General features: G+C 37.0%; 1 protein-coding gene across 2 annotated transcripts in view; it reads left to right on the plus strand.

Moving 5' to 3' along the window:
• arfgef1 (ADP-ribosylation factor guanine nucleotide-exchange factor 1 (brefeldin A-inhibited)) overlaps positions 1-23,005 on the plus strand; it is a 61,236-nt gene that overhangs the window by 15,992 nt on the left and 22,239 nt on the right. The window contains exons 2-10 of one of the 2 annotated variants that reach the window (XM_084398262.1): positions 7,415-7,445; positions 13,647-13,803; positions 13,889-14,035; positions 16,536-16,715; positions 16,835-16,888; positions 19,612-19,879; positions 20,968-21,084; positions 21,437-21,627; positions 22,139-22,272. In XM_084398262.1, coding sequence (XP_084254388.1) covers positions 7,415-7,445; positions 13,647-13,803; positions 13,889-14,035; positions 16,536-16,715; positions 16,835-16,888; positions 19,612-19,879; positions 20,968-21,084; positions 21,437-21,627; positions 22,139-22,272 — 1,279 coding nt within the window. The remainder of the gene's footprint in view (positions 1-7,414; positions 7,446-13,646; positions 13,804-13,888; positions 14,036-16,535; positions 16,716-16,834; positions 16,889-19,611; positions 19,880-20,967; positions 21,085-21,436; positions 21,628-22,138; positions 22,273-23,005) is intronic. The other variant, XM_084398263.1, reaches the window with a different exon arrangement.

The following is a 23,005-nucleotide window of genomic DNA, read 5'->3' on the forward strand; positions in this document are numbered from 1 at the left end:
CAACTGAAATGATAAACTAAGTGCAATATAGTGTTGTCGAAAATATATTTTTAGATACCAATATCTGAAACGCTTCCAATACTCATTTTCCGCAGAATAGATGCACAATATCAGCTGCGCTTTCTCACTCTCTCATCTCTCCGATAGTGAGTTGACACACAAACCCGCCTCCCCTCACTCACTCGTTTCATTTGCTCCGGATGAATATTGTTGGTGTTACAGGGCTTGAATTCCGGTGTGCGTATTGCGCATAATTTTACTCATTCATACAAATTTTACTCGCACCCAAAGTGCGCACACATAAAGCCGCCTCTCAGTACTAAATTGAGTTCTTTCACACTGCTTATTGTGCTTAAACAGTCAAACACACACAAAATAAGGTAAAATGGCGGACTTGGCGAGTATTCATGTAAACACAGTCAGTTATGTTGAACATAAACAATTGAGATGTGTAATAGTGTGTAATATTATAATGGATCCGTGCGTCAGGTCTTAAAGTGACAGCAGCGTAATATACCTGCTGCCAAATTATGAGATACTATTAAAAATATTTATATGGTGCTTTTTTTATATTTAGATTACCTTATTTAATAACACTGTTAAATGTAATTTTGATCAAATCTTAAATTGAATATGTATTTTTCATACTGTGCATTATAATGTTGTGATGCCTAAATTCACTTGTAGCATTTAAAATGATTGGTTTTACTTTTTTCATTGTTTTATTTTTCATTTATTTGGATAAAACAGGCTCAGTAAGGAGATTGTAATCGTACCATCAGCGACTCAATCACTTGGTAATCACCCAGAGTGAACGAACGCAGTCATCCTAGAGCCCTGCTACATCAATTATTTTGTTACAGGTTTGGTTTAGATTCATTATGTTAGTGTCATTGCTTGGACTGGAGTGAATCGTGGCTCTGTGCAGTTTAGGTGATTGTAGTATCATAGTTTGACAATATATAAAAAAATTTTTTTTTAAATGTGTTTGTCCTTAGAGCAAGATTATCGCCGAGCTGCCTTCAAGCGCATCCCGAGCTAATACATAATTCATACTGGTGGTTTTGAGTGTTTATTTTATCGTAAATCACAACTGTTTCTGTAACATTCACTCACAGATGCTTTACCATGTGACCATGTGAATGTGACCATGAGAAAAAGGCAGTTTGGTTTGTTTGTTTGTTTGTTTGTTTTTTTGTTTTATTTGGATCCCCATTAGCTTCAGCATAAGCTAAAAGCTATTCTTCCTGGGGTCCTACAATCTACCATGTGTCAATACAATTCATGACATCACATTAAACACATACGCACAAGACATTACACAACATTTGAAAATACATATTGTACAGTTAACGCCATTAATCACAAAAAATAATAAATAAATAAATAAATAAACATAAATAAAAATAAAATGTCACTACTCCTAATAGATCTATATAAAAAATAAGACAACTAAGAACCCTATAACAGTATTTCCTTAAATTAATATTAACTATTTAAATTTCTTTGAAGGTAATATTTCTTAAGTGATGTTTTGAAACCATACAGAGTGTTTTGTTGTTTGATAATATTCGGGAGAGAGTTCCATTCACACATCGCTCTGTACCTAACTGAACGTTGAATTGATTTGGTTTTCACTATAGGTAAAATAAAACTACCTCCTACTGCATGCCTCATTGGATAATGATGTGTATCAGTACTAAAGGATAGTTTTGTATATAAAGTAAAAGGTGTTTTGTTTGTTATAACATTATATAAAAATACCATTAGTGAATACTTGGTTTTTGGTATTGGAATTTGGTAAATTTTGTGTTTAAAGCACCACTACAGCCATGCACATCCAAAAAGATGACTTCAGCCATTTTGTCACATCTCACACTTATTTTTTCAATCATTGCCTAATGTGAGACTAATTAATTGACTAGTCATTCAGGGGACTAGTTAATTTAGAAAATATGTAGTTTTACACATCCCCTATATATATATATATATATAAACATTCAGCATAATCTTATTGTCTGTTGTGTTACACATTCTCGTTCTCATTCATTGGCAGCTGAATACAGTAGGTCTGCTTGAGTCTATTTATTTTCCCATGGCTATGTGGAATGCCGTGTGTCCCAGTCCAGGGATTCACAGAAGGTCTGGAGGCCCTGCTAAAGTCGACAGGGGTTCAGAACTCCAGTGAAATCCTCAAGACCCAGAACTGTATGAACTCTATGGAGTTAACAGAAGGTTTATTTATCACACTTTTTCTTTTGGAAATTGTGAGCGCTGTGTGGCACAGTCAGATTTCATCAGTCCTTTAAAGCTGATTGTAACCGAAAGAAACTTAATTATGCAGTGTCATAATATGTTGTCCAAACTGTCGGCTCAGAAAGCGTGGGCGCTGGCATCGTTTCAAGGGCATAATGGTGCCAACTGTTTGAATGCACCAGTATGGCGTACAGTAAGGCTGTGTTTTGTGCTACTCAAGGATCTAGGATGTATGTAGCCTAATGATTAAGAAGCAGGCATGGCTGCAAGTTGAATTCCTGTTTACTTATTTTTAGTCCATTATCGAACATTTAATAATGATCACAAATGCATGACAGTGCCTGTGTTGAATAGGCATACATGTAAAATACAGTAGGACAGTGTTAAGTTCTATGCAGCTGCTCTCATTATTTACTGTATGAATATATGCTCTAACATTCAGTTTGGGGTCAGTAAGATTTTATTTATTTTATTTGGAAAGAAATTAATACTTTTATTCTGGTGGATTAAATTGATCATAAGTGACAGTAAAGACTTTTAAAATGTTACAAAATATTTCTGTTTCAGATAAATGCTGTTCTATTGAACTATATTCATCAAAGTATCCTGAAAAAGAAATGCATCACTGTTTCCACCATAAAATATTAATTTTATTATTTGTATTATTCCACAATCAAAGGAAAACCATGTTTTCAGCATGGGTAATAATACGAAATGTTTCTCGAGCAGCAAATCAGCATATTCTAATGATTTCAGAAGGATCATGTGACTCTGGAGTAATGATGTTTAAAATTCAGCTTTGTCATCACAGGAATACATAACATTTTGAAATGTATTAAAATAGAAACCAGTTATTTTAAATTGTAGCAATATTGTTACTGCTTTTATTGTATTTTTTTAATCAAATAAATTGGTGAAGATAAGAGACTGCCAAACTATCAAGACTTTGGCATTTGTAGTATAAAAATGTAAAAATATGGATTATGGTTGACTAAATTCCTGTTTATTCAATGACACACAAGATTTATACATTTTGTATTAATACTGTTTAATTAATGCATAATGAGTGACTGCATTCCCGTATATTCAGTGTCACAATACAACACATTTCTGAAATGTGATTAATACAATTATTTGATTACATAATTAAAATTATGTTCATAAAGCAGTTCATACTTTTGCTACAAAGCCAAAAAGCCTTTAATTTTGGTGGGACCTCTAGATGGGATGCTTTTCTGTAAGGTTTCCCTTTACAATTCAGCTGTGATGTGGAGATCGTGATTTGTTTTCCTTGATTTGTTTGCTCAAGCTCAAAGCCTTTCTCAAGGTCAGTTCACTGCTTTCTCTGAAGATTAGAAAAATAAGTGCATTGAATGGACCTAATGCAATAGATTGAAAGGATAAATTTAGACCAAGGGTGTTTTGAGTAATGTAAATTTCAGGTAACACAATACATGTTGTGGCTCTCTGCGAAATTATCATGTTGCTATGGTTTCCATGTTTCACCAGGGACAGTCTACCACTAAAACTGATTAAACGATCTACATCCTGCACTGCGGTGGTGAACCCATTGACTACAGCTACTTTAGTTTAATCAATCCAGTCAGAGACCTAAACTACACAGTAAACCAAGCTCATAGAAGAAAAGGTTCTACATAGAACCTTAAAGGGTTCTGTCAGGCGCTTCATATGTATACAACCTTTTAGGCCCCATCATGGGGCCGCCGCCGTACCCACCATTGAGTTCCCTGAGGTCAGTATTTTTTCCGCAGTGTAAATAATAAAAGTTGTGAAATAATTGCATAATATTAACTCTACTTTGGTGCCGCATGAATATTGCACAACGCCAGGATAACCGCCCTTCTCATCTGAGCTCCCTCAGCTGTCTAACACTGCTCATCAATGTAAAAATGCTCGAGATGACCAATCAAATTAAAGTAGGTGGGCTTTATGTTTAGTAAACGGCCATAAAATGCGAAATAAGATGTAGCTAAACAAAACGTTTAATATTGCCGGCTGCCTACGATAGAAATGTCCCACATAAATAATCAGGGATGCAAACTAATAAACTGTTGTCTCATTATGCCATTTTTTATTGAAATTATAGCTATGATTTACATGAAACATTTCATTTAATTCGTAACGGTCAATGTGACGAGACAAGGACAATTGAGGAAACCGTTTTCATCATATTAGGCATAGGATTAATAATGAATGTGTACATATTGTGAATTACTTTAAAGGGGTCCTACTATGCCCTTTTATGAAGCGTTGATTTTGTCTTGCCGCCACAGTCTACTTAATGAATGGAAAGCACTGAAATCTATTTGTGACGGTCAATGTTGATATTGTGACGGGCGGACACAAATAAATCAATGTATGGGAACACTGTCTCCCTTCGGAGTGGACTTCGAGCTTTGTAACCTTGCAGATCTTTTTTTATGCTCAAACAGCAACATTACACACTAACTAAAGTTGAAAAAGTGAAAATTAATAGTAGGACCCCTTTAGTAAACTTATTTACCTAGCTTTCCTGGTATAGCCTAGCCTTCTGTAAATTAACTTAATTGTCTAAAAATGATTTATAAAACATAAATATCAGTTGACCCTATGTTTACTTTCTTCACTGACACTGACGAACACGTATCGATCAAAGCTCAGCTTTGGGGAGGAAAGAAATACAGGGCAAGATAAGGAGACTGAGAGAAAAAGAAAAGGTGAAGGTGGAGATGAGAGGGGAAGAACAGATATTGGCATAATTTGTGCTACTGCCTACTGACAGGGTTTTAAAAGCTATGTTATCCATTTTATTTGGCCTTCAGTTCAAACATCATAAAAAGCACATAAGGAAATAAACATTTTCTCAAGGAAGCACATCCGAAAACCCCTAGCAAGATCAATTTTGGTACCTTGGTAAAACTATCAAAACAAGAAATAAGTAATGCATTTATAAACTAGCCGACGTCAATATTCAGCTAGTTGAACCAACTTCAACTAGTAGTCCAATGTGAGCAATCTCGATTTTGAACCTGGCTGTGTGTAAATTGGGAAAAGTTACTAATGTTAGCTCTTTGCTTTCAAAGTTTATTTAGACCACTACTGCTAAATTAATATAAAATGCTAAATATAGCTAATATTGCAGTATGGTTCCAGCTACTGTATATCCCTAATATTTTTGGAAACACTCGCAGAGAGTGATGGAGAATGATCTGAGTGTAAGCAGACACCAGCGCTCAATATTCTGTCCATGTTCGTAGGCAGTTTAGTGTGTTGGAGGGCTGTCTGTCAGCAGAGCGTGTAGATGTCATTATGCTGCTATACTCGTCATTGTTTACTGCCGAGAGGAGGAAGGAGAGTGCTCTTTCTACAGTATTACATTGTTCCCGTGCCGAGCACTTAGTCATTCATGACTGCAGCTGCTCGCTGAGACCAGAGGCGCTTGTTCAAAATAAACAAATTCAATCCAAACTACTTTCTAGACACCAGCACAGATTGAAGTCAGATTTTCTGACCTGTGAGTAGCTGCACGACTAACGCGTGTCGGCGCAAAGTGCTTGTACGCTAATGAATCCAGGTGTTAAAACTGATTTAAAGCTTAATTTGTGTAATGTTGAACCTTTCAGAAGTTTGCAGGGAGAACCTCCGACTCTGGGCCTCTCGTTAGTACATTTTTGCAACACTCTGAATGCAATTCTGATGCAGTTAATGACTGGTTTCAGAGGAAGAGGTGTTAAAGGGTCCACACGTAATTAAATTCTTTAGTGTTAGCAGTGAAAATGGCTCTCGACAGAAGGATGTTCTGGTAGTCATGTAAATGAAGGAGCTGTCTTTGTGTTTGGTGTCATTGATTGAGCCCTTGCGTTTTTTGGATTATTACATTTTTTTGGTTGATTTTATTATGCCTTCAACTACCAATACTAGGATGGATGGATGGATGGATGGATATTAGATAGATAGATATTAGAAAGAAAGAAAGATAGATAGATGGATAGATGGATAGAGATGGATGGATATTAGATGGATGGATAGATAGATATTAGATGGATGGATATTAGATGGATGGATAGATGGATATTAGATGGATGGATGGATAGATAGATGGATATTAGATGGATGGATAGATGGATATTGGATGGATGGATAGATAGATGGATATTAGATGGATGGATAGATAGATGGATAGATAGATAGATGGATAGATAGATGGATAGATAGATGATAGATAGATGGATAGATATTAGATAGATAGATAGATAGATAGATAGATAGATAGATAGATAGATAGATAGATAGATGGATAGATAGATAGATGGATAGATATTAGATGGATAGATATTAGATAGATGGATAGATATTAGATAGATGGATAGATATTAGATGGATGGATGGATAGATGGATATTAGATGGATGGATGGATAGATATTAGATATTATATAGAAAGATATAGATAGATAGATAGATAGATAGATAGATAGATAGATAGATAGATAGATAGATAGATAGATAGATAGATAGATAGATAGATAGATAGATAGATAGATAGATATTACATATTATATAGAAAGATGTTAGATAGATATTAGATGGATAGATGGATGAATAGATATTGGATAGATAGATAGATAGATAGATAGATAGATAGATAGATAGATAGATAGATAGATAGATAGATAGATAGATAGATAGATAGATATTAGATAGATATTAGATAGATAGATATTAGATAGATGGATAGATATTAGATGGATGGATGGATGGATGGATGGATGGATGGATGGATGGATGGATGGATGGATGGATAGATGGATAGATATTGGATGGATAGATATTGGATGGATAGATATTGGATAGATAGATATTGGATAGATAGATAGATAGATAGATAGATAGATAGATAGATAGATAGATAGATAGATAGATAGATAGATTCTATTCTTTTTAAGACCACACATATTTGCATAATGCTATATTGTATCTTAAGCTTCTCTTGAACTTGTGTTTCCCTGGCAGTAGACAGTAAACAAGTCAACCGTCTGATTAAGTCTGTGTTTAAAGCTGCTTTCAATTCAACCGCATTAGTCCCTATGGGGTGCTAGTTTATTTATTTATTTATTGTTTACTACACTCCTGTGACTGTTTTCTTTTTTTCTTTTCCAGAGGAAATCAAGGCGGAATCTGAGAAATTAAGGTAAGTCGATATCTTATGCCACACTCCAGCTGTTGAGATATTGAACGTGTTTCAAATCTTCCTTCATTGTTGTCAGGTTCAATGCTTGTAATGCAGCGTTGGCATTTTCCAGAGAGTAACCACACGCGGCACCTTTGTGTTTTGGCTGCTGCCCTGCCCTCATTGTGATTTGTGAGTGTGTGCTCAGTGCCAGTGAAAAACAACCTCGCAGCCTGTGTTGTTGCAGTGTGCTTGGAGACCTTGCTGTGTGACTAGGAAACAGGAATGAGACATTCTGTGCTCAGGGCTCTCTGCAGGAACAGGGTAGCCCGTTCTGAGGTCGTACTTCACCTCCCTCAGCCCTTGATCTCACACAGATCTTAGGACGGACGGCATGCATTTACCTTGCATTTCACTTCCATGTCCTTGTCTTTTGGTATTTCTCCCCTTTGTTGCTTACGGATTTCTGTTTTGAAGCAAGGGGCACTCCTTCCACACAGTGCGTCTATTTTTAGTACTATTTTAAAAAAAATTAAAAAAAATTTAAATACCATTTATCACAGCAAAACTCTTTAATCTTTAATTACACTTTGTCTTAGAAACTTAAACTTAGTAAGTGTGTCAAATGTTGGTTCAATAACCGAACTGATGGATTCATCGAGTTATTTGTACTGATTCGAAGTGTTTTTGCATAATTCATAAAAAACAGGCCATTAAAAGTGTATATTTAATAATATTAATATTTGAGTTAATAATGAAATAATAATATATGTTATACACAAAATATAATATTTGTATTATATTTAGAAATATTACAATTCATAATAATTGTTTTCAGCTGCCATTACTTCTAAATTGGAATCGGTTAAAATTAAAACTGTTTTTCGCTTATTGATTTTGTGAGCGTGTTTTAATGTGATTTAAAAACCTTTTCAATCGCAAGAAGATGCGAAAGAGAACCCAATTCTTTAATAATGTTTGACATTTTTATTAGGGCTGTCACTTTACGTTCGAAAATTGATTGCACAATCGATCGGACCAACCAACACGAAAATGAAAATAGGGAATCGATTTTAACGGCCTTCTCAGAGCGCGTCCAGCTCGTCACGATACGCTCGCAGCGAACGCGCGTCATACAGCAACTGCAGGCTCTGACAAACACACATAACAGCAAATTATACTTCTGTATAATGTGTTTCTTTTTACTATAAAAAATGTGAATTCTGCTGGTATTCAGACAGTCTCATGCATAGGCCCTACATATACAGGGGTATACGGGCTACAATCGCCTACGTAGGCGAAATTGGTTTGACATTTCTAATCGTAAACACAGCCATGTTTAAGCCTGCTGTAATGTTTTTCATTGATGTTATGGCAGTCCACTCTGCTTATTGTTTTTCGAGAATGTTGCACTCCTGTTTGTCATTGTGCACGAAACTTCACGGCAATAAATCATCAGGAATATTGCTGACTTGTGCGCGTCTTAAGCGCCCTCTTTACGTTCGTCCTAATGCCTTTTAGTTGTCCGTGGATTTGCCTATATTTGGCGTTTAAAATGGAAACGTCTTTAGACATGGAAAATCGATTTTACAATCGATTCAATGAACACTTATGTCAAAAATCAAACAGGATTTTTTCACATAAGTGACAGCCCTAATTTTTATTAGTTAGTCAAGGTTTTTTTTTTTTTTTGCTAAAACCATAGTAAAATGTTAGTGTTCTTTAGGCTGCTTTTTTCATGGAAATCAGCTGCAACGAAAAGTTTTGCCAAAAGACACATTATAAATATGTTTGATTTACCTTACTGGAATTGAAATGGGAATTGACAAGCAGAATCGGAATCAGAGTTGCTAAAATTCAAATGATACCCAACCCTTGTCTTAAAGGGATACTCCACTTTTTTGGAAATAGGCTCATTTTACAACTCCCCCAGAGTTAAACAGTTGAGTTTTACCGTTTTCGAATCCATTCAGCCGATCTCCGGGTCTGGCGGTACCACTTTTAGCATAGCTTAGCATAGTTTATTGAATCGGACAGGACCATTAGCATCTCTCTCAAAAAAATGACCAAAGAGTTTTGATATTTTTTCCTATTTAAAACTTGACTCTTCTGTAGTTACATCGTGTACTAAGACCGACGGAAAATGTAAAGTTGTGATTTTCTAGGCTGATATGGCTAGGAACTATACTCTCATTCCTGCGTAATAATCAAGAAACTTTGCTGCCGTACCATGAGTCCAGCAGGCGTAATGATATGACGCAGCGCCTGAAAATAGGTCTAATAGGTTAGACAAACTTAGTCCCGGTCACGTTGGAAGTTACCGAGCTGGGGACTATTTTCAGGCGCTGCGTCATATCATTACGCCTGCTGGACTCATGGTACGGCAGCAAAGTTTCTTGATTATTACGCAGGAATGAGAGTATAGTTCCTAGCCATATCAGCCTAGAAAATTGCAGCTTTTCATTTTCCGTCGGTCTAAGTTCACGATGTAACTACAGAAGAGTCAAGTTTTAAATAGGAAAAATATCGAAACTCTTTGGTCATTTTTTTGAGAGAGATGCTAATGGTCCTGTCCGATTCAATGATCTATGCTAAGACTCAACTGTTTAACTCTGGGGAAGTTGTAAAATGAGCCTATTTCCAAAAAAAGTGGAGTATCCCTTTAATGTCGCCTTCAGAAATCATTAATAGGCTGATTTAGTGCTCACTGCTCAAGAAACATTTATTTATTTTTGTTCAGTACAATGTTAGCACACATTTGTCGATTTTGTACAATACAATTTTTTTGGGACATTTAAGATTTAGACAATTTCAAATTCTTGCTTTTGGTGATATTTATTAGGAACATAACTGTTCAATGCAGGTTAAGCTCTATCGACTGCATCTGTGGCATAATGTCGATTAACACAGAAAATACATTTCTCTGGGAAAATTGTGTCATTAATTATTCACCCTCATGTCGTACCAAACCTAAGACTTTTCGTTCATCTTCGGAACACATGAAGATGTTTTTGGTGAAATCTGTCCCTTCATTGACAGCTGTGCAACTACCACTTTGACGCTTCAAAAAGTTCATAAAGAGATCGTAAAACGAATCGATATGAATTGGGCGGTTTAGTCCAAATTTTCTGAAGAGACTCGATCACTTTATGTAATGAACAGATTTAATTTAGGCTTTTATTCACATATAAACATTAATTAGTGAACATAAACAGAAGCTCATCCGAACCTGCTTGACGTGCGAGAACAAATTTCTTGCGGAAGCTCAACCGTGATGCGTAACACACGGGAATCTCATTGGTTCTTGCACATCAAGCAAACATGCTTGAGCTTCCGTTTACCACAACTGATGTGTGAGTTGATGAATGTTTATTTGTGAATAAAAGTAAAGTAAATTAAATTAAATTAAATACTAACTAAACTGCTCAAGTCATATGAATTAGTTTTACGATCTCTTTATGAACTTTTGAAAGTTGCTATAATTGAGTAATTCATTTTTGGGTGAACAAACCCTTTAAATACACACTGTTGGACTTTTACGTATTAACATTTAAGCTATATACAATAATAATACAATACAATCACCATGCATCATTAAACAGTAAAAAGTATGAGCTGGAAAATTCAGATTTTTCTCTTACCTCATAGTCTTCCTTTGTTAAATGCATTACGTTTTTTACAAATTGAAGCACATAAAAAAAAAAAAAATCTGGGGAAATCAGTATGCCACAAATGCTCTCATAAGATCTTAACTTGTTATCTTTTAAAAGAGCACTAGATGATTCTCTCTTCCCCAGATGTCTCGCCGTTGCACGATGCTTTCGGGCTATTTGTGCTCAGCCTGATTACCAACTTGGTTTAACTCTATAGCAATAAGAATCCTCTAGAGGGTTTGTTTCGGCGAGGGCAGAGAGAGAAACAGGCTAAATGAGAGATGTGTGAGGTAATCTCTGGACCCGGTGGATCTCTAGTCTTTTCCCTTGTAGCCTGGCTACAGCTCAATTTATGTCAATTATAAATATGAGCTGGCTAATCCCTCCACAGACAGATTAATGAGATTGAATGAAGGAGAAGGGAAGAGAGGAGAGGAGGGGAATAGAGCCGAGCCGATGGGAAGAGGTTTATTATACTGTAGCAGCCTCCTGCTGACTCAGCCTGAGATGGGCCAGCTAACTACGACCTCATAGCCACAGCAACACAGCGTGGATAAAGGGAATGTGTGTACTTTTGAGTTAGGTCTTAAAAATAAATGTTCTTTATTGGCATCATTGGTTCCATGAAGAGCCTTTAAAGGGATAGTTCACCCAAAAATGAAAGTTCTGTCATCATTTACTCACCCACAAGTTGTACCAAACCTGAATGAATTCTTCTGCTCAAGAATGTCAGTAACCAAACTGTTGTGGGGCACCATTGACTTCCTTAGTATTGGAAAAAATACTAGGAAGTCAATGGTGCCCCACAACTGTTTAGTTACAAATTCAATTTTTTTGGATGAACTATCCCTTTAACATTCATGGGAAACTTTCCATTGCACAAAAGTTTTTCAATTATTCAAATGTTCAAAGGTTTCAAAATGGTTCTCCTATGTTATCGCTGCAAAACCTCCTTTTGGAATTTTTTTTTTTTTTTTTTTTGTGTACAACTTTTTTTCTTTTTCCTATAACATTTTGTTTTTGCAGTGACCGATTCAGTCCATGATTCAGACTGATGATGATTCCTGTGTTTGAATCAGAATGGTTCATCAGCACCAGTCGAGTGTGTATATGACATAGACAGCATGTTTGTTTGTCTGTCCGTTTTGCGTTTAAAACAAGCTGCAAATTTGAAATAAATGTGACTTATGAATAAATGATTCTTAAGAACCAGGGGCCAGATTTACAAAAATCTACATACTGTAAGAAAGGAGATCAATTCAATTCTACGTAGTTCGTAAGAATATTCCTACGACTTTTTTTTTAAAAGAAAATTCGAATTCTTTTTTTAAATGTAAGAAGTTTTCAAATATTTTCTCAAGAACATATTTTTCTTCTTATAGAATATTGTTTGTTGTTATCTGAATTTATGGCGGTTCTTGACGAAAACTCACTGATCCCTAGTAGTATTAATATGTATTATGTAGCTAGTGTTAGTGTTAGGTTTTAGTGCTTAATATTTGTAACAACCCAATAAATTAATTAAACATCTAACTTGTCTGGATTTAAGACAAGTTGGGGGTTTTCCTAATTGTTTATTTACAGGAAATCAAATTCCGTCATAAGTTTTGTCTTAAGAACAGCCTAAAAAGAAAGACAGACAAGAACATTTAGAAATTTTTCTAAGAGTAAATTTACATTTCTTACATTTATTTTTAAGTTATTATCTTGCAAATCCAGCCCCAGTTCTTTTTAATGAGTCAAAAAGAGCCCTGAACTTGTTTGTGAGTTAGTGGTTTTAATCAGACTCACTTAGTCAATGAATCATTCAAATTCGTTATCGAGTTCACAACTGACTTTCTAAACCACAAATTATTTTTGGGTTATATCCGATCCTGCACTCTTTTCTGTTATTTATACTTCAAGTTTGTGAAACTTAAATCGGTCTATTTCAGTCTATTTTAAGAGTTATATGACCATTTGTAATTAAAGATACATACTCACAACAGTTTTGTTGTAATAAATTACATGTTAGATTCAGCCATAATCAATCATGCAAAACACTCTAATCTCGTATATAGTACACACATAGTACACACAGCATGCAAATGCATCCCTTCCACTCCTTTGCTCTCTGTCACTCTCTCTTTTATCATGCCCCTTTGGTGCTCCATTTTACTCTGCATCACTCGCTGTCTCTCTACTCAACTCCATTCTTTTATCTCCCACATCCTCCTTCCTGTGTCCCACTGCTCTCATCAACTCGTCTTACTGAAGGAAATCGTAATGCTCCGTCCTAGCTAAAACACAGCAGTCCCAGTTTAGCCTGGCGCCTCTCCAGCTCCAATGCTCAAGTTGATACAGTGGCTGGACATAAAGCTAGAGTTTGCAGTCTATACAGTACCTGCCATAATAGAATGTAATATCTTAAATGATCTTAACTCGAGAGCTTTTGTCAGCTAACATTGATGTGCAATTAATTGCAATGTATTCAATTATTTAATCAGCATATCACGTAGTTAATTTGGTTAAAATGATTGTCAGCCCCTGTTCAGTTAAACTGATTAACGTCTTTATTTTTGTTTTATAGCCCACCGGCTGGGGACAACAAGTCAAGTTCCAGTACTCTGCCGCCAATCAAATCCAAGACCAACTTCATTGAAGCAGATAAATACTTCCTGCCGTTTGAGTTGGCCTGTCAGTCAAAATGTCCGCGCATCGTCATCACCTCTCTAGACTGTTTACAGGTCAGCGCCTTACAACAAACTCATGACAGGATGCTGCTTATGATGGGGATGTTTCATCTCATACGCTGTGTTCATGATTTTTCAGAAACTCATAGCATATGGTCACCTGACGGGGAGCGCTCCAGACAACACAACCCCAGGAAAAAAGCTCATCGACAGGATCATAGAGACTATATGTGGCTGTTTCCAAGGGCCACAGACGGATGAAGGCGTCCAGTTGCAAATTATAAAGGTCAAATATTTTTATGGGTGATTGCTCATAAACATGTGGAGCAAATAATGCCTTGTTTTGTTTTTAATTCAGAAATGCTCAGGGAAACAATGCTAGCTGAAGGGAATTTGGGTGATGTTCACACAGAAAAATCAATATTGTACATCTAGAAGGTATATAGGAAGTAGCTTTAGTAGATAATTATTTAAAAATTATTATTATTATTATTATTTTTGTAGAATAATAATGGCTAGATTTTTTAAATAAAAATATTTTATTATAAAATTAACCAGTAGTATGAGGAAAATAAAAATACTGCAACCAATGCACTAGAACACTTTCACATTTCACATCTCATCCTAAGGTGAACATTAAAATTATACAGAAAAACAGGAAAGTTTCAGCAGAAAGTAAATGATTGAAATACAAAGGATCAAAACATAAAAATAAACTTGTATTTAGAGCATATAAGCATGTCTTTTGTATTTGAGTATGTAGTAGAGCTGCACGATTCTGGATAAATTGAGAATCACATTTGAAACAGAGATTCAAATTCTCCTATGACTCTGAACAGACAACTAAACAAAACAACATGTCAAGAGTCCTGCACGGGTCCAATTTTGTAAATCCGCACCCGCCCGTACCCGCAGTGCTTAAAACCGAATCCGACCCGTTTTCCGACAGCAGCACTAATTCAAATCCGCACCCGACCCGACCCGCTTAAAATAGAACCGACACCCGACCCGCACCCGAAATAAAATCAGTTTAGACTATCACATTATAGACACACTTACAAAAAATGTTTATTGCCCGGTCATACAGAAGTTATTACACAACCATTAACACAAGGACAACTTCAGCCGAATCTGTCAAACGGCCGGTACATGAAGAACATAGCCAACGTTACCACAAAACTCGAGTAGCCTAATAACAGACGCGGCTACAACACTATTTTCTGCCACGCAATTTTGTCTAGCTTACATCTGACAATTTTGGGTTTAAACACGCCCTGCCTGCACACAACACATATTTAACAGTAAATGTGAAAAATACTGTTCGATAGAACTGCTTACTGCGTGCTTCCTCGGCGATGAATCCACATTTGCGGCAATCCAACACGAAAATGCATGCAGCAAATCCTATCACAATATTGTTTTCTTCAGATATCTCCAAATTTCTCCCACACAATGGACTTGATTTTTGATAACGTATTGTCGACAACTTTATAATCTCCTAGTCCTAGCTATTCTTTTCTCCAACTCTTCAGCATCCATCTCGCCGACTGCAAGCAGATCGCGCGCGCGGTTATGACGTTTTTTTTTTTTAAAGTGAAAGTAGGTATAGAGACAGACTCCTGAGAGGGCGTGGGCACAAATAAACTGATGTGGATTTTAAATTATTTTATCAACTTGAAATACAGGCATATTTTTGTAAGTGTGTTCCTAAAAATATGCATATATATTTTTACGTTTGCACGTGATTGTTTTAAACCCGTGTTTCCTCCGTGTCCGACCCGACCCGCACCCGTATCCGACACAGTTGGATATTTCTCACCCGTTTGAGCAAAATTTGCGGGTCACCCGTCGGGTATCCGCGGGTACCCGAACCCGTGCAGGTCTCTACAACATGTATTTTACTAGAGGTTCTGACAACATGTTAAAGTCTATTTAAAATTTGAATGAATGAATAAATGATTCAATGACTCATTCATACTTCACTTGTTTCATTACTGGAGTACCAAGTACTCTATTCTGGATGAATCAGTGTTTTTTGAACTAATGTCTTAAATGACAATTCAATTTTTTAACAGTCACTTGTCGCTGGCGTACAAATGTAATCGATACAATCGTTATTCGAAGAGCCATGTTACGTTCTAAACGTGATTTGCTCTATTTTACTCTTCTGTAGACATCAGTGTTTATATCCAAAGTATATCTTCTGTGATAATATGAACACAGAAATAATGATACAGTGTGGCTGAAAAGACTGTTGGGGAAGCGATTTCATAGCTATACATGACATCTGCTCTCTCTGGCTCAGCGGCGGCACAAAGCGCAGATTTGAATGATCGGGTGTGATTTTGTCAAAGGTTTAATAGACACAGGCGAATCGTTGTCGTTCAGAAATGAGATTACGTGAGTGTTTGAATCAAGATCGTGATCTTTTAATGGTTAATCGTGCAGCTCTAGTATGTAGGTACATTCTTTGTGTAGAACTGCCCTAACCTGTAGTGCTCACATTTCCATAGCGTCATTTGCCTAAGCTATTGTTTAACAAATCTCATTGTGGAATGTAGAGTGGCAGGACAAGCACGGCTCCTGAAAGCTGCTGAACTCCTTCATACGGCCGCATGTCAAGCCTAATCTGTTTGAACTTTACCGAGATTCCTGCAGCTAAAGTAATAAATAATAACGCTCCCCATATCGTCTGGATACATTCCTAGGATTACACAACTACAGTCGTGGCTTAACTTTCTCTGCGGTGACATTTTGTGTTTGTTTGTTTGTTTGGCCCCCGACAGGCCTTGCTTACAGCCGTGACCTCCCAGCAAATAGAGATCCATGAAGGTACGGTGCTGCAGGCCGTGAGAACGTGCTACAACATCTATCTGGCCAGTAAGAACCTCATCAACCAGACCACGGCCAAAGCCACCCTCACGCAGATGCTGAATGTGATATTCGCCCGCATGGAGAACCAAGCAGTGAGTGCATTTGACACTTCTCCTGTGGTAATACGGGGAAATGACATCCTGATCTAACATCTCTTCTTTCTTTTTGGTTGATGCCTCTCCTCCTCCTCCTCCTCCCCCTCAAAATATAGCTTACAAATCACAAGATCAATTGGTCTTTGGCATCAAGAAAGCGAGATCGTCAGGTAAAGAGTGACAGGACTGCCTTGAAATTTGCTTGATCTGAAGTTTTTTCTGGTTTGTGTACATCAGCTTCATCTGTCACTCTCGCACTCTGTTTCTTTCTCTCCGATCTCTCTCAGACGTCTAGCTCCAGTCTGCTTGCCTTGGCTTCATTGCGTTTTTTTGCCTGCTGTCGTCCCCTCCATGACAAAATGAGTTCCTTTCACCTGTCTTATCATGTTTATGTGTTGTGTAAGAGCTTTCTCTCGTACGTTAGGCCCCGTTTACGCCTGGTAGTAACATCCGTCTCGGATGATTTGCTTACAAGTGGTCAGTGAAGACAGCTGGTAGTAACATACGTCTTTGTGAACACGTTCCGCTTTTGAGGACAGATCTCTAATTTGTGATGACATATGGTGCTCTTTAGGATTGGGTTGTTTTTCTTGAAATGATGTAGATATTGTTTAGCCTTTTTGACAATATTCAGTATACACTACCATTTAAAAGTTTGGGATCATTAAGATTTGTCCAAATGTTTTTTAAAGTAAGTATTTTATGTTCACCAAGGCTGCATTTATTTGATCAAAAATACAGTTAAAATAGTACAATTGTGGAATATTATTACAATTTCAATTGACTATAAGTTTCCTATTGTAGGCCTATATTGCAAAGCTGTAATTTCATCATCATTACATCCTTGCTGAATTTAATTGTTAATTTCTTTTTTTTTAAATATACCGACCCCAAACTTTTAAACAGAAGTGTATATCTTGAAAATTTAAGCTCTGAAATGGATTAAAGCGGAACAGAGGAACCATCATTTTAATCAAACGTTTGTTGTAGGCTCTGAATGTTTTATCTGTATAATTGAAGAAAAAGAAAAGAAAAAGCACATCTAATTGAAATTTGACCCTTTTTTACTGTTGAATATATATATTTTTAATGATTTTACTTATTTTAATTTAAATGCACAATCCATTTTCATAAACCACATAAGCATTTTTATTGTAATAAATAATATTGCTCAGTGGAGAATTGTTTGGAATCTTTTCAGAAGTGTTTAGGAAACTTGATGGCTAAAAAAAAGCATATTAAAATGGGTGTGTCGCATGATTGGTGTGTTCGAGGACGCGTTTTAGTGATCAGATAAAAACGTTATAGGCCTTGTTTACAAGCGTATTTAGGTCTGTCTTTTGTGATTAGATCATCCGAGATGGATGTTGAGACCTGGAGCAAACGCGATCTGTCTCTATCTTTGTGGTTTAGATGGCTGCATGTGGATGAGGACAGTGAGGTGCAGTTTAGATGTTTCACGGTCATTGCGCTGATCAAAAGGATGCCTCTTTGAAAGTGAGGCTTGCGGTTTTGGCACAAGCAAAACACACTGTCACACAGTTTTAGCAGTCCGGACAGAGCGTGACACATTGTGACACAGCCAGACACATCATGCATAACTAATCAGCTATACGATATTGAAGATGCATTTGTTTTGCCAACACAGACTAGACCATATCAGACCACCTAAATTCAACTGAAAGCTGTGGAGAAGGGACATCTTTGTCCCCTCATATTTTATTAATAAACATGTTACATTGAAGGTCCTTCTGGGTTTATGGATGCATCTGGGTTTATGGAACTAGGGTTCCATGGTATATTGGTACATGAAAAGTAAAAAATATAACATTTCATTCTGTCATTTTATAAAAACAAATCCAGGAGGTATGTTTAACAAAAGTATTTTCACTCTTTGTAATGCATAATTTAATAACTGTATGTTGAGATTTATTTATGTAGTTGTTATTTTTAGTACTGTTTTATGTATTATAACTGTAATTTATAATACGTTGAAGTATATTATGTAAATTGAAAATAATTACTGAATCTGTTAACACTATTATTTTATTTGATCAATTGCTTAGCCCTAAGGTATTTATTTATTTGCACATTATTTCAATTGATTTACTAAACCTTTTAACGGTCTAGTTTCATTTTATGTGTTGCTAAGCCTTAAGATATTGATTTACTATCAATACCAAGGTATCGCAGGGTGGTATTGTACTAAAGCCAACATAATTGTTAATGATCCAGCTTTATTGATATTTATACTCTAGACATGTTCAGTTTGAAGAATAATATGTCAGTCAGTTTGTCTGAAGTTGTATTAGCTACCAGCTCCATTCAAATTCAGTTGTTGACTATTTGCACCCTGTGCAATTCTGTTTATTAATTTTGTTTATTAATGATATTTGTCTTCTGAAACGGACTGTGAAATGTTTTTTTTCGACCCATGGTAAAATCATGGTTTTAGATTGCATAATGTGGCATGCTTTACGTCACTGATGGCTGGTTTATTTTGTTCCACAAACGAAAGTCATACAGGTTTGAAACCACATGAGGGTGTGTAAATGATGGCAGAATTTTCATTTTACACGTATCGCATGTGCGTACCTCAGATTGTCATTCCAGGTGCATGTAATCAAACCACCATCTGTCTCTATGAACACAGACATTGTCTTCACGTACAGTAAGATGCTATAAAGATCCTGGTCTTGTGTTTTTGTTTTTTTCGTTTTTAAATGATGGGAACAACCTGTATTCCTAAACACAATTATTTGCCTCCTGTTCAGAGAAATGGATGTACATCAGCGTGGCTTTGGGCTCCTGGTCGCCCAGGAGGGAACTTGAGTCTATAAACTCCCTGATACATGTTAAAAATGACTTGACCTTTTGTGTATGTGTGTTCCAGCTGCAGGAAGCCAAGCAGATGGAGCGAGAAAGGCACAGGCAGCATTCTCCAGTCAGCCAGCAAGAACCAGAGTCTCCTGGACAGCGGCACACCGATACCCCTGGCAAAAGCCTCCCCGCCGAGGCCAACGGTGGACCGGGACACCAGGGCAGCAAGGTCGAACAGGGATCCCCACCGTACGAGAGTCCCGAGCCAGAGAACGGCACCGACTTCTGCCCTGCGGAGAACGAGCAGACGGAGGCAGACCAGGCCACAGCAGCTGCGCAAAGTAAAGAGATGCATGCGAACATTCAGGGATTAATTTAGCTTTAGGGTTCCATGTTTATGTAAATGATTATGCTAATTTCTCTAAATGACTCTAGACACCAGTGGAATATTCTATGAGAGTGCTTTCGTTATTGCCTATTCTCATAAATGTGACTAAAAATGTAGGGTTTAATAGGATGTATTCAGAAAGACGTTCAAAATCTTTTATCAAAAACGTTGTAATTTTCTGTTAGAAGATTTTTTTGTACTCTTTTTAACTGTTTTTGTATTGATAAAACCATAGTTTGTTAAAAAATGAAAATTCTGTCATCACTCGTTTCGTACCCTCATGCCATCCAAACCCATTAGACTTTGGTTAATCTTTGAAGCACAAATGAATTTATATTTAAATTATTCATCATTAATTTATGATGTGAATTAGAGCCTAAATTAAAGCGATTGTACCTCTTCACAAGACTTGGATTAAACCACTCAATTCATATTATGGATTTGATTTATGACACCTTTATGACTATTTTGGATTGTCTAAATTTTGGTTACCTCGACTTTTCAACCTCTCAGGTGTCATTAAATGTATGTTCATTTGTGTTTCAAAGGTTAACCAAAGTCTTATTGATTTAAATGATATAAGGGTACGGCACGAGTAAGTGATGGCAGAATTTTCATTCCTCTGTGTACTATCCCATTAAGTTAGTAGCATTACTATTTTTAGTTTGTTTCTTTCGTCCTCCTCAACACTTCTAGACACACAAGAGCATCTCTGATTCCTAGTCATTATAAGTTAATTATGTATTCAGGCTTGACATCAGAACAGATGAGACCCCCTCTAATGATGTGACACTGTTGGAAAACTGTGTCAGTGTCTCTCAGTCTTACGTAAGATTAAATGCACCGCTTTCCATCTGAAGATCACCCAGTTACAGGCAGTATGGAGTTCCCTCTTAACAGCACTTATAAAAGTTAAATTTGGAAATGCTAACGTGGATTTAATGTGACTACACTGTGTGCTTGGAGGGTAAGTCCTCCAGTGCACAATGAACGACTGACTAAACAGAATTAGAAGCTTAACCGTACTCTGCTGTCTTTTAGGTGCGGCAGTGCATGGGACGGAAGCCACCGTGGAAGAAGAAAGCCAGAACTATGAAGAGAAGGCACAGGAGATTGTACAGAGCATATTGCAAGAAGTCATAAACACAGTTGCTGGAGGCGAGTTGTATTCTTCTTGCTGTGAGAAGCTTAAAGGGACAGTTGGACAGTTCACCCAAAAATTTGTGGTCGCACATTACCGATGATAAACATGAGCCGCGCACAACATAGAAAGCCTGACCAATGAAAACATTAACCAGGAGCTCTACAAAAACACAGGAGACAAGAGCACATGAGTGAATGTACACAGAGACAAAACATGGAGCATGTTTCATTTCTGGGTGAACTGTCTGTAAAGGAAGCAAATCTTATGTTTGTTGGATAGCTAGGCTAGTGGCTGTTTGATTTTAGTAGTGGTACGCTTTTAACCATCCCATTGAACCCAGCCTGAAATCTGTTTTACCCTGTTCAGATCTTAAGGAAAGCCGTGAGGCTGAGGCTGAGCCAGCTGAGGGCATTCCAAACTCTCTGGAAGAGGAGGGAGGCTTGGGCAGCGACAACGAAAATGTTCACGCCAACGGCATCCCTGGCACACCCATTTCTGCGAGCTTCACTCCGTCCCTGCCCGACGACAGACTGTCTGTCTCCTCCAATGACACTCAGGTACCAATTTCCACTTCTGCCATGAAAGGTACAAAAGAGAAAATTCTCTTGCTTTGCAGCTTGTTTACACATATGTAATTGTTTTTGACTGGATTGTGTGTCCAGAACTGTAACTACATTGAATTAATCAATTTTAGAGTTTGTTTGCAATGTCACAAACCATGATACCCTCTATAATGACCTAATCTTTTTGTCAAGTGTTGTCAACTGCTTATTGCGAAATGTTTTGTTAAAAATGCAACATCTTTTTGAATGAGCAGCTGGAAGTGGTAAAGCTAAATAGACACTTTTGGAAATAAGGGTTCGCTGGTGTATTTCGGCTTTGCTTCTAATTAAAAGTCCCACGTTATACATAAAATCAGGATATTATTGGTATTTTGTTTACACAAACTGTATCTGACAATTATTCAACATAAACTCTTGTATCTTCTCTCGCTATAGATGATGATTGATTTTCCCGGCAGTTAAATGTGATTGCCGTGAGAGGCTAACATGAGCATTTCTCCCACAGGATTCTGTAGCTACCACTGGTCCAGCACCAGGTGCAAAGTTTTCCCACATTCTCCAGAAGGATGCATTCTTGGTATTCCGTTCTCTCTGCAAGCTCTCTATGAAGCCCCTTTCAGACGGTCCTCCTGATCCGAAGTAAGCCTGGCTTTCTAAATAAAACATTTGACTGTATTCAAATGGAATTGTTTGTTTGTTGTGCCAAAAATTAAATCTCCAGTCTGGATTCAATTGGGTTGTGGTTTTGTGGTCTCTTTTCAGATTCTAATTTTAGATCTGTAATTGGTTGGATCTCTAAAATCATTTTAGAGCAAGAGTGTTGGTAGCATCAGCCATTGTCCTTTAACAGGAGAATAGGGCTGTCAGAGGGCAAGAGAGATATTCCTCCCCATCAGTTGAAAAGAAAGGGAGCCATTCATCCTGGTGTGTCTTCAGAGGCAGTGAGGCAGGAAGCTTGTTTCAGTGCTATTGATCACTCTTTGTCAAATGGACTGAGACCTGTTGACCCGTCTTGATTTACATCAGAGCAGGACTTAGACTTTATTTATAGTGGTGCAAACTGAGGCAAACATCACTATTATTATTGTAGATGCTTTATGTTAGGGACAGTTTTTGACTAGAGGACAATAAAAGGGGCTTGAAAAGGACCTTAGCAATGCCCTGACAACCACCCAGAACACACTAGAATTGAGGCACCACTTTTAATTCACCACTGTTAACACAATTTAATTCAGAAAATGTAGGTTTAGTTTGTTCATTAGTAGACAGGATGACATATTTTGTCATATTTTATTCAATTAAAAAATACTTATTTGAACTTTTGCCTTCTCGATGCCTTAAAGTAGCTTGAATGTAACTCTACACCCTTGCC

Source organism: Rutilus rutilus (genome assembly GCF_951802725.1).
Source record: "Rutilus rutilus genome assembly, chromosome: 24".
Classification (NCBI taxonomy): Eukaryota; Metazoa; Chordata; class Actinopteri; order Cypriniformes; family Leuciscidae; genus Rutilus; species Rutilus rutilus.